At 41.9% G+C, this 18,845-nt stretch overlaps 1 protein-coding gene across 1 annotated transcript in view; it reads left to right on the top strand.

The window, feature by feature from the left end:
• grpr (gastrin releasing peptide receptor) overlaps positions 1-18,845 on the top strand; it is a 66,397-nt gene that overhangs the window by 12,241 nt on the left and 35,311 nt on the right. The window contains exon 2 of the mRNA XM_033032719.1: positions 8,439-8,790. Coding sequence (XP_032888610.1) covers positions 8,439-8,790 — 352 coding nt within the window. The remainder of the gene's footprint in view (positions 1-8,438; positions 8,791-18,845) is intronic.

The raw sequence follows: 18,845 nt of genomic DNA on the forward strand, positions 1-18,845 counted from the left end.
GAAGGTGGACAAAAATGCTTGAGGAACTCAGCGGGTGAAGCAGCATCTATGGAGAGAAGGAATAGGCGATGTTTTGGGTCCAACCTCACCTACTGCATCCGCTGTTCCAGGTGTCAACTTCTCTACATCGGCGAGACCAAGCGCAGGCTCGGCAATCGCTTTTCTTAAACAACTTGTAACATTTGAATGTTTGTTTCACAGTGCCTGTATATTATACTAATGGCCAGTCCTGAAATAATGAATGAGACATATCTGCATCATTCGTTTATCTATTTTAAGATATGGAATGCAGATGATTTTCCATTTTGATTTCCTAGTGTTTTGGGCCTCTGGCAGTTTCATAATCTTTAGAAGCCAGGATTCAATAAATGCAACATCCTTTCTAACAGTTTTGAGACAAAAGTCGATGCTTTATCAAACCTTTTTTTCTTGCAAAGTATTTTGTTGCATTCAATATTTCTACTTTTTTCAAATGCGTCACAAAGCATCACAGGAATTGTTATACTTGTCCCATGTGCACTTTAAATATTAATGAGAAGTAGTTGTAGTTCACAGTAACTCATGCATTTGTTCCATTGTTTCTCCAATACCCCCTTTTTTTTTAAAGTCGTTGCGGGTTCAGGATACATCTCTTGAAATATTTGTTAGACTGACAGTCGTGTAATCACATAGCACCTATTCAGGCTATTTAGACCAATCCATCTGTGCTGATTCATTTAATGTAATGATGGGTTATGTTAATCTCCATTTAGACTGGTCAAACCAAATTAGCAATAATACTGTGCAGCATGAACTTTTGGAATATAAATGGATGGAGTTTTGACCAGTATGTTGAGGAGCCAGCTGATAAATTGGTTATCCTAGGTTGGTGCTGTGCAATGAGAGAAGTTAGTTCATAATTTTGTCGTGGGCGGTGCTTTCGGGAACAGCGGTGGCAACATGATAGAATTTTTCATTAACTTGGAAAACAAAGCAATTCAATCCAAAACAGTGGTCACAAAGCTTAACAGGGGAATTATGAAGGAATGATGAGTGAGCTGGTCCTGATAGATTGAGCAGCGTCATTGAACGACATGACTGTGGATATGCAATGGATAACATTAAAGAACCAAATACAACAGTTAAACACTTATTTTTTATGCAAAAATATAAATTGAAAAATAACCTAACATAATAATTGTTAAATCAAAGAGGAGTCATACAGTGTTTAGAAAAACTAGTCGTCTTACAGATTCGGACTTCATTGGAGACCTTCGGAATATCTATGATCGGACTTGACTGGACTTTATCTTGCACTAAATGTTATTTATGTTTTTCCCTTTATTATGTACCTGTACACTGCGGATGGCTTGATTGTAATCGTGTATCGTCTTTCCACTAGTTATCATGCAACAAAAGCTTTCCACTGTACCTCGGTACATGTGTTACTGACAGGCAGGCTCAAAGCACTAAGTCATGCTCCTACTTTCCAAAGTTTCCACTTCTATTCCAAGAACCATACAATCACCTAGCTCTCTTCTTCTACTTCTGCAATGTTTTCCCCTTCAGGTCTTTATCTACAGACATTTTGATGGTCAGTATTCTGTACATTTCTCTCATTCCTCTCCTTCCTTTACTTCCTCAGAAGGCTAAGGAAATTTGGCATGTCTCCAATGTCTCTTACCAATTTCTATAAATGCACCAGAGGAAGCACCCCATTGGGTATGATAACTGCTCTGCTGAAGACTTCAAGAAAATGCAGAGAATGGTGAACGTAGCACGTTATTGACTCCATCTATATTTCACATTGTCGTGGGTAGCTGCATAATTAAGGACCTCTCACTCCGTCGTTATTCCCTCTTCTCACCTCACCCGTCAGGCAGAAGATACAAAAGTTTGAAAGTACGCTCCACCAGATTCAGGAAAAGCTTCTTCCCTGCTGTTATTTCATTTTTGATCTGCACTTTCCCTGCAGCTGTAACACTAAATATACACTGAATGCACTCTGCTCATTATCATTTTTGCGCTACCTGCTCATATATGATATGATCTTCCTAGATAACATGCAAACCCAAGTTTTTCATTGCACATGAAAACAATAAACCCGTATCAATACTAGTTTGGTTTAGTTTATTGTCACGTGTACCAAGGTACAGTGAAAAGCTTTTGTTGTGTGCTAACCAGTCAGCAGAAAGACAATGTGTAAGAAGGAGCTGCAGATGCTGGTTTAAACCAAAGAGAGACACAAAAAGCTGGAGTAACTCAGCAGGACAGGCAGCATCTCTGGAGAGAAGGAATTGGTGACCCTTTGGGTACGTCACACATTCCTTCTCTCCAGAGATGCTGCCTGTTCCACTGAGTTATTCCAGATTTTTGTGTCTCTAGCAGACAGGCAATACATGATTACAGTCGAGTTATCCATGGTGTACAGATACATGATATAGGGAATAACGAATAACGTGAGTAATGTTTAGTGCTAGATAAAGTCCAATAAACTCCGATCAAGATAGTCCAAGTGTCTTCAATGAGGCAGATTGTAGCTCAGGACTGCTCTCTAGTTGTTGGTAGAATGGTTCAGTTGGCTGATTACAGCTGGGAAGAAACTGTCCTTGAATCCGGAGGTTTGCATTTTCACACATCTATACCTCTTGCCTGATTGTAGAGGGGAGAAAAGGAAGCACCTCATCCTTGATTATGCCGGTAGTCTTGCTGAGCCAGAGTGTGGTATAAATGGAGTCAATAGAAGGGAATTGTGTGATGGACCACAATTCCCTGTAATTTCTTGCAGGCTTGGATGAAGCTGATTCCCAAACCAAACTAATACCAATACCAATTCTTTCTGGCAGTATATGATTGGCGGTGCTGGCTCAAAGAGCCGAATGGCCGCCTCCTGCACCTATTTTCTATGTTTCTATGTATACTCCAGGTTATAACAACTCAATTTGCAAAGGAAATTCTGTTCCTTTCCTTGAGTAGCACAGTGGTCAGTGGTCGAGATTGTGCCTTACAGCACCAGAGACCCGGGTTTGACCCTGACTTTGAGTGCTGTCTGTACAGAGTTTGTACGTTCTCCCAGTGACTGTGTGGGTTCTCTCTGGGTGGTTCTGTTTCCACCCACATTCAAAAAACGTGCAGGTTTATATGTTAATTGACCTCTGTAAATTGCCCCCAGTGTGTAAGATAGAACTAGTGAATGGGTGATTGCTGGTCGGCGTGGACTCAGTAGGCTGAAGGGCCTGTTTCGCGCTGTATTTCTAAAACTAAAACTGAATCTCTCTGCATCTGGTACCAATTACCTGCGACTTGCACTCAGTGGTTACCGAGACTCCTGCCAGTGAAAGCAGATTTGTCTTATTTATTTCATCAAAATCCCATATAAATTTTAATCTCCACTTAATCATCTCTTCTCTGAGAATGATTCCAGGTTCTCTCTAGTCTTTCCACAAATGGGTTGCTAATTAAAGTGCAGATGTGACGCATACTAACAATTGATGCAAAAGCTATGTAACGGTGAGCCAAGCTGCCCTGGAGCCAGCAACAGTGCATTCATATTTTGTGCAGACAACGGCATGAAGGCAACAACCAAAACCAAAATAGCATGTGACCTGGAGGGGAAGGGACAGTGATGGGTGGCTTCAGACCTTGGACAAGAATCAGAGATTACACAGCATGGAAAGCTGTTCGAGTAATGCTTTGTGTAGCTGTCTGAGTTTCAAGTGGGATCAGTAAACCAGGAGGGCAGTTATCGAATCAGTTACCTGCACAACCTAAAGGACCCAGCCTGCTACCTACTTGTGATTCAAAACAACACACGGTGGCAACATTTTGAACCAACTGCATGATGCACTCCAGCAACTCGCTCAAGACGCCTTAGACATTACCTTCCAAACCCATGACGACTACCAGCCAGAAAGATAAGTGCAGCAAAATCAAGGGAAAGCACCACCTGGAAGTTGCTCTTCGAGCCACACGCCATCATGACTTGGAAATATATCAGCGTTCCTTCACCTGGGTCTCCACTCTGGATGTTTCCACTGGTGGGAGAGTCTAGGACCATGGGTCATAGCCTCAGAATTAAAGGGCAATCTTTTAGAAAGGAGGTGAGTAGGAACTTCTTTTGTCACAGGGTAGTTAATCTGTGGAACTCATTGCCTCAGAGGGCTGTAGAGGCAGCATCAGTGGATATTTTTAAGGTAGACAAATTCTTGAATGGCCTAATTCTATTCCTATAACTTGTGAACCTGGATCAAGATCCTCAAAATCCCTTCTTAACAGTATCATGGGGAGACCCACACATCAAGAAGTGTCATAGAGTGTCATAGAGTGATACAGCATGGAAACAGGCCCTTCAGCCCAATTTGTCCACATGGAACAACATGTCACATCTACACTAGTCTCCCCTGCCTGTGTTTGGCCCATTTTTCTATAAAAATGTCCAATTCATGCACCTATTTAATTGTTTCTTAAACATTGCAATAGTCCCTACCTCAACTACCTCCTCTGGCAGCTCATTCCAAACAACCACCACGCTTTCTGTGAAAAAGTTACCCCTCAGAATCCTATAAATCTTTCCCCCTTCACCTTAAACCTATGTCCTCCGGTTCTCAATTCCCCAACTCTGGGCAAAAGACACTGTGTGTCAACCCGATCTCAAGTCAAGTCAAGTCAAATTTATTCATCACATACACATACGAGATGTGCAGTAAAATGAAAAGTGGCAATGCTTGTGGATTGTGCAAAAAAACTACAAAACAGAATGGAACAGAATCACATATTCACATATTACATATTTGTGGGAGGAAAAAAAAGAAAAAACTGCAATTTTAAAAAGACACCACACAACAATAAATTGGTACAGTAAGTCAGTCCCTGGTGAGATAGGAGTTTACAGTTCTAATGGCCTCTTGGAAGAAACTCCTGCTCATCCTCTCCATTTTCACAGCATGGCAATGGAGGCGTTTGCCTGACCGTAGCAGCTGGAACAGTCTGTTGCTGGGGTGGAAGGGGTCTCCCCTGATCTTGTTGGCTCTGGAGTTGCACCTCCTGATGTATAGCTCCTGCAGGGGGGCGAGTGAAGTTCCCATAGTGCGTTCGGCTGAACGCACTACTCTCTGCAGAACCTTCTTGTCCTGGGCAGAGTTATGCATTACCCAAGCCTGTGAACCCCATAAATCTGGAATAATTTAAAAAATATTAGTTGTTACTGGATATCCTTTCTTAAAGGCAATGATAAGAGACATCTTTGGGGGCAGCTGCTTTGCTTGCACTTGTACTGGATCTCTGATCAATTGTCAGGAAAATGGACGGTGCCAATGAAGATATGGGGTAAGATTCCATGGTGGATGGAGTGACTGGGATTGAGAGAGGGGAATTCCAGGGCAGTAGGGCTGAAGGCTTGAGGATACAACACTGAATTAAAGGGATGGTTGGTTTTTAAACAAAGAATTATTCATGCTTCAGTATTACCCAAGGACCTGTTGGTGGCTTGTGCTAAAACTACCTGCAGCAACTCTGCTGTGAAACAAACATGTTGTGCTCCAGAGCAGCCAGATTTAACCACCATTCTTGTTCATTCCAATTAGTTAACAATTTGCAAGTGGGTCAGTCCAATTATCGCCATGTTTCAACAGGTTAATCAGTCTTCCAGCGATTAAAAGATTATCACACAAAAGTGTGATAAAACCACTCTGTATTAACGCAAACATTGTGTGCAAATATCACGTTGTTCTGATAATGTTATTTAACTGAACTTTCAGTTGTAACACCAGAGCATTAATAATGCTGCAAAGAACAGCTTATCACAATGGTATTGCATTGCATCAATACCAAAGCCCTGCAGGCCCTTTTATAAGGCTGTCTTCGAAGGTTGCAGAGAATGTGAAGCTGTAAATGTTTGATTCACCCTAACTACGTAAATACGAGTTGTAGGATCGTGAATCATAGATAACAGTCATAGATAATCTTGTGGCTAGATTTGCTGGGCATTAAAGGGTACATTGCAGGTCAGTGGAGAGTGTACTTTTCTGCTTATGATGTTGTTTCAGAGAATTGCACCCTCCACCCACTTCTTTATTGACATTTTGTATCATTGTTATATTCATAATTTAAAGGGGCAGCTGTAGGAATGACAGCAGAACATTGTAGGTTCTAAAAACATTTGGGAGAAATCCCATTGGTGTTAGGTAAATCGATCACTTCGGAATCTTTCCATGGTTTTTCCCAAGAATAATATGCATTATAAGTAGCTAGCTTCACTGTCGTTCTGGTGAGTTTCATTGTCTGCATAACTCGTTTTTATACAGCCCGCAACTAACAATGAACCATTTCCTTCATCATCGTTACTTTTTTGCATGTCTTTCATTCATTTGTTTTATCTATGTTACTAAAAGTCTGATCTTGACCACTTCCTGTTGTTCTGTATATTGATTTTAGAAAAAACGCTGCCACTTACGGCTGTGGTTTTTGGCCATCTTACTCAGAGTCCCCCTCCGCTGCGCAGGACAAGAGGATTTTTCCCATCGATGAAAAATAAAACAGTTATTAGTGTTTTATAAATGTTGAGATTCTCTCTCCTGAAGGCCACGCCCCTTCCGGAGGGACTATAAAACCTGGAAGTGTTGAGTGCCTCAGTCAATCTCTGCAGGATGGGGGAAGCGATAGGGTCACGTTTCTCAGTCTTAGCTGTGAATAACACTGAACACATGTCACTAAACTGTGAGTGGTTTTACTGACCTGTCAGTGCCTTTAATGTGGTTTGAAAATATAGTTTGGAAATGCTAAAGCTGCGTTGCCTTTGGTTTGGAAATGCTAAAGCTTTGTTGCCTTTGGTTTGGAAATGCTAAAGCTGTGTTGCCTTTGGTTTGGGAATGCTAAAGCTGTGTTGCCTTTGGTTTGGAAAAGCTAAAGCTGTGTTGCCTTTGGTTGGGAAATGCTAAAGCTGTGTTGCCTTTGGTTTGGAAATGCTAAAGCTGTGTTGCCTTTGGTTTGGAAATGCTAAAGCTGTGTTGCCTTTGGTTTGGAAATGCTAAAGCTGTGTTGCCTAATTAAAGTTGCCTTGCCTAATTAAAGTTGCCTTGCCTAATTAAAGTTGCCTTGCCTAATGTTGCCTTGCCTTCTATATAATTAAAAGTCTAACCTTGACCACTCCATGTTTGTGCTTTATATTGATTTTAGAAAAAAACGCTATCACGTACGGCTGTGATTTTTGGCCATCTTACACAGAGTCCCCCTCCATTCATCAAGTGCCGAAGACTTTTCCCATCGATGAAAAATAAAAGAGTTATTAGTGTTTAAAAAATGTTGAGATTCTCTCTCCTGTCAATCACGCCATGAAGGCCACGCCCCTTCTGGTGGGAGGGGGGAGGGACTATAAAACCCAGAACTGTGGGCGTAGCTCAGTCTTTGCAAGATGGAGGAGGGAGAAGTCACGACTCGCTGTCTTTTGTGTCCTTGCACCCTGCTTGAAGTGGTATGAAACTGCACTTGAATTTGGTGGCTTTGCACCCTGCTTGAAGTGGTAAGAAACTGCACTTGAATTTGGTGGCCTTGCACCCTGCTTGAAATGGAATTTCAAGGAATAGCCGTGGGTCAACTGCCAGCCCACCAGCCGTGAGTGAGTGAGCTGCCAGCACAATAGGCTTGAGTGACTGAGCCGCCAGCCCAAGAATCCATTCGGCCCACAATGTTCATACGAGCCCTCTGGAAATTAGTCCTTTCAGCCCACAATACCCATACTAGCGCTCCAGAAAGCCCCCCCCCCCCCCCCCCCCCACTGGCCACCAATATTGGAATTGGTGGAGAGGTGGAATATTGCATTGGGGGACCAGCCACCAGTGCGATGCTGGGACCCAACAGGTCCCACTTAGTCTAGTATCTCTCTATAATCACCGTCTATATCTCTTGTTTCCCCTTTCCTTGACTCTCAGTCTGACGAAGGGTCTTGGCCTGAAACATCACCTATTCCTTTTCTCCAGAGATGCTGTTTGACCGGCTGAGTTACTCCAGGCTTTTTGCATCTATCTTCGGTTTATAGCAGCATTTGCTTCCTACACATAAGTAGCTTTTAATTCTCTGCCACAGAAGGCAGTGGAGGTCAATTCACTGGATGTTTTCAAGAAAGAGTTAGATATATCTCTTAGGGCTAACGGAATCAAGGGACATGTGAAAAAAGTGGGAAAGGGGTACTGATTTTGGATGAGCAGCCATAATCAAATTGAATGGTGGTGCTGGCTCGAAGGGCCGAATGGCCTACTCCTGCCTATTTTCTATGTATCTATGTTTAATTCATATTAGGAATGTGGGTACATGATCTAATTATTACCCAAGTGCTGAGAAGCTGGAGAGGTTCCCTCTTCTTTGAGCCCCGCAATGAGTGCATTGTAATCTATTTCTTTGTAATCATTTGATCTAAATGGCACCATTTAGAATAGTTACATACTGTCCATTTATTCCTTTTGCAGGTACAAAGCTATAGTCAGACCGATGGATATCCAAACCACCAATGCTCTGATGAAGATTTGTGTGAAGGCGGCTCTCATCTGGGTGTTTTCAATGCTGCTGGCTGTTCCCGATGCTGTGTATTCCGACCTGCATCCTTTCGATGACCCACATATCAATAAAACTTTTAAGGCATGTGCCCCGTACCCGCACGGCAATGAGTTGCATCCTAAAATCCACTCCACGGCATCCTTCCTGATCCTCTACGTCATCCCACTCTTCATTATCTCCGTGTATTATTTCCACATTGCCAAGAACTTGATCAGGAGTGCTTACAACATTCCAGCAGAGGGCAATCAGCACATATTGAGACAGGTAAGCCCACAGATTTCAGGCTGCTCAGCTTCAGAGGTGATGCCACTGCATCAGTACAAAATGAAGGCCATTTTCAGTCGAGACTGACAGCACAGAAATCTGCTTGAAATCAAGCAGTTCACTTGGAGAAATCAATTTCCATTCACTCTAAAGATCACAGTAAGTACAAAGCCTGCATACAATTAACATTTTGGCCTGTACTTGTGGGCCTAGATTATTTGCGTGACCTTTAAAAGCTCTTCTTCTCCTGGTACTCTTGTCTAATATTATCTGATATTCATTCAGTATGATGCAGCATGATATGATCGTCAGCATCTTATTTCACTGACGCCTGATAGCAGAACTCCACTGCTCACAGCTGTCGGAGAGGTCTAGTGATGATAAGGTCGTAAGTGATAGGAGCAGAATTAGGCCATTCAGCCCATGAAGTCTACTCCGCTATTCAATCATGGCTGATCTATCCCTCCCTGCAAACCCCATTCTCCTGCCTTCTCCCCATAACCCCTGACACCTGGACTAAACAATAATCTATCTATCTCTGCTTTAAAAATATCATTGACTTGGCCACTACAGCTTTCCTGGCAAAGAATTCCACAGATTCACCACCTTCTGACTAAAGAAATTATTTCTTATCTCCTTCGTAAAGGAAGTCCTTTAATTCAGAGGCTATAACCTCTAGTCCTAGCCCTCCCACTAATGGCAACATCCTCTCCACATCCACTCTATCCAAGCCTTTCACTATTCGGTACATTTCAATGAGGTCCCCCCTCATTCTTCAAAACTCCAGCGAGTACAGGCCCTGTGCAAATGCTCATCATCAGTTAACCCATGCATTTCTGGGATCATTCTTGTAAACGTGCGCATGTAAACATTCTTGTAAACATGTGCTCAAGAGTTCCTGGGGAGTTCCTTGCACTCTACGTAAACCTGGAAAAGCTCACATCATCTCTTGTCTAACAGCTAACAAGTGATTGTTGTCTAATAGGTGGGGGTAATAGGCAAGATCTCTTATAATTGAAGTGAGTCTGTGAAGGCTTTTGACAATGGATTTGCTCATCAGGTACCTTAGTCCAACTGGTCTGCAAGCTTTTGAAACTGGTTTTGCTCAACTAGGTAGTAATAGCCTTGATTTGACACAAGAAGCAGAAGTGGGAGTAGGCCATTTGATCCTGTGTGATCATGATTGATCTTTGACTTCAGCATCACTGTCCTGCACTAACCCCATATTCACTTTGTATCTAAAAATCCATCAAGCTCTGTGTTGAATACAAGCAGCAACTGAGCCTCCACTATCTTCAAGGAGGAGGAATTTCAACCATTCACTACTCTCTGACTGAAGAAACGTCTTCTCATCTCATTCCTGAAAAGCCAGCCTCTAATTTTGAGACTAGATCTTCTGTTGTTGGATGCCTCAGACACAGAAATCTTCCTTTATCCTTTTGAGCCCTATAAGAATAAGGTAATTAAATCACTTCTTATCTTCCAACTTCAGAAGAGTACAGGCCTAGTCTGCTCAAGCTCATCTTGTAATACACCCGCTAGATTCAATCGGGTAAACCTTTGCTGTAGTTATCCTAGTTTGCAGAGAAATATTGGGTACTGTTTCTTGTGCACCTGATGTAACTGAGGAAGTTATGTGTGTATATATTTATATCATGGTATATGGACACATTTATCTGTTTTGTAGTAAATGCCTACTATTTTCTGTGTGCTTAAGCAAAGCAAGAATTTCATTGTCCTATACAGGGACACATGACAATAAACTCACTTGAACTTGAACTTGAGTTATAAATTCCGGTCCTGGAGTTCAGCATGGGACCAGGATGTTACAGCAAGGAAACGCCTTGCACAAAGAGGTTGTTTTAAATGGAGAGCTGAGCTAAGTGTTAGCATTGTTGATTGTTATTTTTAACTATGTAAATGTTCTAGTCATAGAGCTACAAAGACTGGAAACAAGACCTTCAGCCCAACACATCCATGTTGATCAAATTGCCCCATTCGTGCTAATTCTATTTACCAGCATTTGCTTCATACACCTCTAAACCTTTCCTATCCATGCACCTGTTCAAATATTTTTAAATGGTGTTTTTGTACCTGCCTTAACCACTTCCTCTGATAGCTTGTTCCATATATGTACCATATATCTGTGTGAAAAAGTTGCCCTTGGGGTTCATATTAATTCTTTCCCTCCTCAACTTAAACCTATGCTCCCTAGTTTTTGAATTCCCAACCATGGGAAACATACTCTATGCATTCACCCTATCTATGCCCCTCTTTATTTATATGCCTCTATATCACACCTCAGTCTATTAAGTTCCAAGCCTGCCCAATCTCATCTTATAACTCAATTTAGGTGTTTATTTTTTAACTGAATAATTAAAAATAACTAATGGTTTTTGATTAGTTTGGAATATTTACAACAGGTTTGATATTTAACTAAACCTAGGTGGTGGGAACCTGGCTTAGCCAGCTAGCATTTTGGTCTACTGCTTTGTGAGTGGAGTTTGTATCATACAACTCCACTCCCAGATGACGTTATTCACAGGAAGGCCATCTCCCCTTGAGCTTCCCATGGACATCTGCACATAGAGTGCCCTGTGTTGATCCGTTCTGACCAGCATACACCAGCACTATCCTACATTCTAGTGGTAATTTACAATTTTTACCAAAGCCAATTAACCAAATAACTGTGCGTCATTGCAGTGTGGGAGGTAACCGGAGTACCTGTGGAAAACCCATGCCAGAGAGAACGTACAAACTCTGTACAGACAGCATCTATGGTCAGGATCAAACCCGGGTCTCTGGCGCTGTAAGGCAGCAAATCTACCACGGCACCACCGTTCTGCCCTTGCATTAATATCCATAGATGAGCCATGCCTCCCCCAAAGTCTATTATGAAAATTAGTTCACATACATAACACCATGATTCAATGCACTTTGAAATTAATTTTCATTGTAAACTCAGTCGCAAAGGCAATTGAGAACCTATTGCAAGTTGCACTGTCCATGGCTTTCCTTCCAGTTCCTCCATGCATGGGATATGTTAATGCATGGAGCATCCTGGTCAACTGCCAAGGCAACGAGACTGAGTGAAGAAATATGTATGAAACAGAGACTGCTGCAATGGTCATGGGAACATTCCTGCAGAAGCAGATCTTCATGCCATTTATGAGACCCGTTGCATAGGGCAGCTGGTCAAAATGCCTGGCTCTGAGACCCCATTCCTTGGGTGTTCCTCTGAAAGTGATCTAATTACCTGGCTCTCCCAAAGGATCGTCTCCTCTTGCAACATCTCTGCATTATCACCAGCCTCCTCATTCACCACCTTGTTCTCAGCGAGCCGACTGACAACCAATCACCCAATATCCTTCCACTCCCACTGGCTATCCCCAACTAACTTCCCTATCAAACTAGCTGACCCCAACTGTCTCCAAAACTCAACCAAGCAGTTCCAATGACTGCTATCGATCCTGACCTGATGATCATTCTCGCCATTGTAGACACAAACTGCTGGAGTAACTCAGCGGGACAGGCAGCATCTCTGGAGAGAAGGAATGTGTGACGTTTCGGGTCGTGACTCTTCATCAGACTTATATCAGGGGTGTGGGCGGTACAAAGATAAAATGTAGTCAGAGACAGAACAGATTATACTCGCCATTGTGCCCTGCTGCCCTCCCCTTGTGATCTCTGACTATCAGTCCATGTATCACCAACCATAGGCATCTCTCACACCTGGTTCCTCCACCCTTCTGTATAGGTAGGAAAGACGATATTAATTCAATAACTGAATTTCTGAAACGGAGACTGCTGCAATCGCCTGGCATTGATGAGTACTAAGCTCACTGACATAGAAATATTTATTAGCTTGTTACCATAACACAAAATAAACAGTCAAGTTTAAACTAAATCCCAAAGATGACCAATGTGGTGTAGGAACCAAGTTGTAAAATGCGGACGCTTTAATGTGTTTATATGGAAGTCTTTTACTTGTTGTTGTAGATAAAGCTTTGCTTTATTTATAACAAGTGGGACCATGTGTTGTTAAAATAGCCCACAAAAAAATTTCTGCAGGCTTTTTAATATTTTCTGAGTAACACCCAATGTACTCTCAATCCACTCATTTCTTTAACAAAAACACTTATGAGACATGATATTAAAATGTAGCCAGGTTTCAATTAATCTTTCTTCTTCTGTATAAATTATACTGAAAAAGAAATCAAAGCACTTTCAGAGTATTTCTTGTTTCACGCCTGTATCTGAGATATATAATTGAAAGTAAAGAGTTCAGCATTTAACTTTAAGAGGATTCTTATTGTGATGCCACAACCTTTATGCCCAGCTCGCTAGAACTGACAGGAGTTATGTACAACCATATGGATTAAGCTGGGGTACTATGACAGTACTTAATGCAGCTGATGGTGACAGGAAGACTTGTTTATAGTGGGCAATAAAACAAACCAAATATTCTTACATCTCTGCTCTGAGTCGAGAATATAATACTTGAGCTATATACTAAGATGTCATAAAGCAGCAATTACCCTCATTTTCAGCACGGAGAATTATAATGGCTGTTAAAAAAATTCTGACATTATTGTATCACATGATCAGCATACTGTTTAGGCTGAATACCTCAGTTTAATGAGCATATTCTGCTGTGCGAGAAAGCTCTGTGCAGTGAGAAATACAATAATCCCCAAGCCAGAGTTCACAGAGCAAAGATCTAATGCACAGAGATCTGCTCCCCAATCTCAACCACCACCCCAATAGCCCAGTAATAGGAGCAAGTTTAGAAGGAGAAATTTCAAGATTAGAAGCCATTAACTACCTAAGCTTAAAACAATAGCGGAGAATTAAATAAAGTCTGGGGCATGCAGTGAACAAATAGATGGAGCACTTTGTTTTTCTGAGATGACTGCAAAAGGCAATGCAAAGAAGAAAGGTTATTAATCTGTAAAACTGACCTTTTTGAAATATGGTACTAGACTAAGTGGGACCCGTTGGATCCCATGTTCACACGGGAGGGCTGGTCCCCCAACGCAATATTGTATCTCTCCACCAATTCCAATATTGGTGGTCAGTGGGGGGGGGGGGCTTTCTGGAGCACTATTATGGGTGTTGTGGGCTCAAGGGACTGGTTTCCAGATGGCTAGTATGGACATTGTGGGCTGAATGGATTCTTGGGCTGGCAGCTCAGTCACTCAGGCCTGGTGGGCTGGCAGCTCAGTCACTCAGGCCTGGTGGGCTGGCAGATCAGTCACTCAGGGCTGGTGGGCTGACAGATCAGTCACTCATGGCTCCAAACTCAATTTCACAGCATTTCAAGCAGAGTGCAGGCCACCAAATTGCCAAACAACTAATTGCATTGTTATTAAGGGCTAACAAATCATTTATTGCAAGAACATTGCAGACTCACAGTTCAGTTGATTCACAGCTTAGAATCACAGTTGTGGACTCTCCCTCGCGATCTTCCAGAGTGACTGACTCACGTCCAGGCATCCGGGATTTCATAGTCCTCCCCCCCCCCCCCCCCCGGAAGGGGCGTTACCTTCATCGTGGTGATTGACAGGTGAGAGGACCAATCAGCTGATCTCAAGATTTTTTAAACACTCATAATGTTTGTTTTTTTTTTCATCGATCAGAAAAATCCTCGGGGCTGCCTCAGCGGAGGAGGACTGTGAGTAAGATAGCCAAAAATTATAGCGATATATGGTAGCATTTTTTCTAAAATCAATATACAGCCCAGACAGGAAGTGGTCAAGATGAGACTTTTAGTTATATCGATGCAAAGTTAAGCAATATGGGGATTAAAGCAAATCTTGCATTTCTGTAGCACCTTATCAGGTCTCCCAGTTGCATTCAATGCTGCAGTGGTGCTAAATGAAAATAAAATGTTTTTAACAGTGATCCAAAGTACCACAATATAAGACCATAAGATCATAAAACATAGGAGCAAATTAGACCATTCGGCTCATCAAGGCAGCACATTGGTGCAGCGGTAGAGTTGCTGTCTTACAGCGACAGAGGCGTGGGTTCGATCCTGTTTAAGGGTGTTGTCTGTAAAGAGTTTGTACAGTCTCCCTGTGAGCTGTGTGGGTTTTCTCCAGGTAATTAAGCAGTTGAAGTCAGATTAAGCTTCTGTGTCTGTGTAACGTATTACTAATGGGAAGGTTGTGAAATATGCCTCGTGGGCCTGACTATAGAAATAAATAATACTGGACTCATTATAGGAGTCACCAGGAGAAAGGATGTTTCATAGCAAGGGACATCCTCCTAGGTAAATCACTTTAGACTGGATAAGAATTGGGAGGAGGAAATGAAGCAGAGAAGCAAATAAAGTCAGACCACAGCAGCACGAGAGCAGGACAGGAGAGCAAGATAGGTTCCTTCTCTTTTTTGAAGATAGACACATAAAGCTGGAGTAACTTAGCGGGTCAGGCAGCATCTCTGGAGAGATGGAATATGTGACATTTCAGGTCGAGACTCTTCCTCAGACATCTTCTCTTCTTTATTGCACTTCATCCAACAGAATCTCAATGCCATGTCTGAGGACCTCTTTGTTTTCTCACTTGATCCATGAGCACTGCAACCAGTACACTCTACACCTTCAGTGAAGGGAATGTGTGAAACACAAAGACTGTGTTGAATCCTAGTTTGAATGCTAAAGTTGCAGGTGCCTATATTTGAAGCTCTGGCCAAGCTCATCTAATCAGCACTACACCAATTCAGCATCCTTTAGCCAATTATCCAGTTCCCCATACCCCCACAATCTGCACAGTAGTACATGTTTGTGCTGAAATGACAATTCTACCGAATAAAGTGTGAAAATGTCTTCTGTTACGCGTCTACAACGCTGCAAGACAATATGAAGTAGAAAAAGTTCCTACGTTTCCATGCCTCGTGATCCTGAGGCCTTTTGCAAGACCCTGCTACCACTATGGCTGAACTCAGCTGACAAGGAATGCATTGCTTTATATAGATGGATATCTCAGTGCGTGTAATTTATCCATTCAGAAATTAGAGCTTCATAATTATTTATCCACTTTCCCTATTTTCCCTGTGCCATGTTAAAAGCAAGGCTTTCATTTCCACGGTTCCTTTCATGAACACAGAGCCTTACAGCCAATTTAACATTTTGAAAAAATGTAGCTGCTCACTAATGCCGGAAACATAAAAGTTAATTTTAATGTAGCGTGCACTCACAAAAAGCAATGCAAATGTGACCAGATAATCACTTCTTGTTTAATGACATAGCTTGAGAGAAACATATTGGACTTCTTTAAAATAATTCTGAAGCTTCTTTAACATCTGCTTGAGAGAATAGTTATGGCCTTTCTTTAATGTTCCATCAAATGGCTGGATTTAAATGCCTTGGATTTGCCCAAAGGAACATAATAGACTATTTACCCTAAGGAACTTAATAGACTATCTTGTTACAACGTTCTAACTGCTCCCTTTTAATTCTGCCAAGTGTACGGTCAGATTATTTTATTTTATGCCAAGAGGCTGCAGTTTGTGAATCATTGTGGTGCTTTGATTATTTACACCAGATCTGTAAGATTTATTGAGTTATAAAAGTCCAACGTCCAGAATTATAATTCAAGAACATGATTTGAAAAGCAGCATGTTTTCATAGCAGCCTATGCCAGAGATGGTCAGAAAAAGAGATGGAAAACAAATAAAATTTTCTGCGTGTTCACAACATCTCCTTTTCAAGCTATTTCTACCATTCTGCAATAGTCAGGGCCAGCTGCTGATAATATATTCACCCTTCAGATGTAACATGATGTAGTGGATTTACTTTATGTGAGCACATGGCCTACAGTGTAAATACTGCCTGATACTGAAGTTAATAGGTGTGTTGCTTCTGGAGCGAAGGAAAGACTTGCATGTATAGGGGGAGGGGGGGGGGCTTCCACACAGTCACTGAAAAGCAAAAAACTGCACATGCCTGAAATTTGAAAAATCAAAAAACACTGGAAACACAGCAGGTCAGACAACATCTGTGGAAGGTGAAACCGAATTAACATTTCGGTTTGAAGACCCAGGGAAATTAATAATTAAACTATGCTTGTTCCTACACTTTTTCGGTTCTGGCAAAAGGCCACTTACCTGAAACATTAACATAATCCTTCCACAGATGCTGCATGACCTGCTGAGTGTCTCTGGCATTTTCTCTTTTAACTATAACATTCACTCATCATTGCACCATTGTCCTCAAGACTCCGGAGTCAGACTTAATTCCACAATTTACAGACTCAGGGACTTAAAATGATCACAATTAAGCTATTACCATGTAAGAGAACTAGAACTGCTAAATCTTCTTAACACCTCTCAGTTATTTCAAACTTGGACGTCCATCCTTACGCACATGCATTCAACTTTAGAACAAGAAAAAGGCTTTGCTTTGGCTTTTAAACTCATAAAACCAAAACCAGACACGTTTTAATTTAGACATACGTCAATGAGTATCGGAGAATCATTTCAAAATACTGCATGGAAGCAGGCCCTTCAGCCCATTGAGTATATACTAATCATCGAGCACTCATTACATTGAATACATACAGGACACTTTGAAGTATAAAAAGTTCTCTCCCACTCCTTGCCTCGTGATCCGGAGGCCTTTTGAAAAACCCTGCCTGCCACCACTATGGCTGACCTCAGCTCCAGCAATACATTGATCCCAATTTATTCTCCCCACATTCCCATCAACTCCCCCCCCCCAGATTCTATCATTCACCTGTATCCCGGTGTCTTCATTATGATAGGATTAATAACGCAGGGATCCTTGACAAACAATGCAGTGAGAATGCCTCACCAACCACACATAGAGTAGCAGTCATCTTCTCATAATCCACCCAGTCTGGGCAATAAATCCTATCTTTGCCAGTTTGTCATCTAATCCAGACATTTTAGAAAATGCTCTGAATTTAACTGTAAATGCAGGTTAAATAAAAATGGCCGAGCCTACATCAATTGGACCAACATGTTCCAACCAAAGGAAACAAACCATCAGTTAATTATATCTTAAGAAGAATATTAGTTAATTGAGCGAGGAAATATCGATTCCAACTGATCTAACAGTGAGTTAAAGATGTTACTGGGCAAATGAACTACTTACAGAAAATAATATTGTGGAGCACTCATGAATGGGCTATAATATAGCTCAAAGGAACTGAGCTGTTTTTAATCTTTGAGCATAGCTCACACATGCATGAGTTGTCATATTTTGGCGGCATTTACAAAGGTCCAAGGTCCTGTCCATGTCCTCAATGTACTGGAGCAGCTCCCGATCCAGGTAAGCCCCAGTCCACTGCAGGGACTCCTCTAGGGGGTGACGGTAGAGCAGCCTGGGGCTCACCTGGATTGGGAGCCTCTCCAGTACATCAAGCATGTGGACTGGACCTTGGAGCTTGGACCTTTATAAATGCTGCCAAAATATGGTGACTTGTGTATGTGTGAGCTATGCACAAAGAATTTTTATGTACAGTGCATACGTGACAATAAAGAACCATTTAAGCAATTGGGCGGCATGGTAGAACAATGGTAGAGTTGCTGCCTTACAGCGCTTACAGGTTCGATCCAGGTTCGATCCCGACCACGGGTGCTGTCTGTATGGATGTTTTACATTCTCCCCGTGACAGTGTGTGTTTCCTCTGAGACCTTCTGTTTCCTCCCACACTCCAAAGACGTACAGGTTTGTACGTAAATTGGCTTTGTATCAATGTAAAATTGCCCCTAGTGTATGTAGGATAGTGTTAATGTGTGGGGATCACTGGTCGGTGCGGACTCAGTAGGCCAAAGGGCCTGTTTCTGTTCTGTATATCTAAACTATTTCATTGAAAGAACCTAAAGTTCGGGAACAAAGAAGAAGGACTATTGGGTGACTTCAGTTCTAAGAATAAAAATTAATGACATCAATGAAATTGAAAACTGGTGGAGAGATTATCAATCCATAAATCAAGTTCTACACCCAAGTGATGCTAAAAGTGATGCAAGTTTTAATAAGAGCCCAGGTCCTCCAATAGGTTGATAAGTGATTCCAAAAAATATCAGCA

The sequence above is a fragment of the Amblyraja radiata genome, chromosome 14 (genome assembly GCF_010909765.2).
Source record: "Amblyraja radiata isolate CabotCenter1 chromosome 14, sAmbRad1.1.pri, whole genome shotgun sequence".
Lineage (NCBI taxonomy): Eukaryota > Metazoa > Chordata > Chondrichthyes > Rajiformes > Rajidae > Amblyraja > Amblyraja radiata.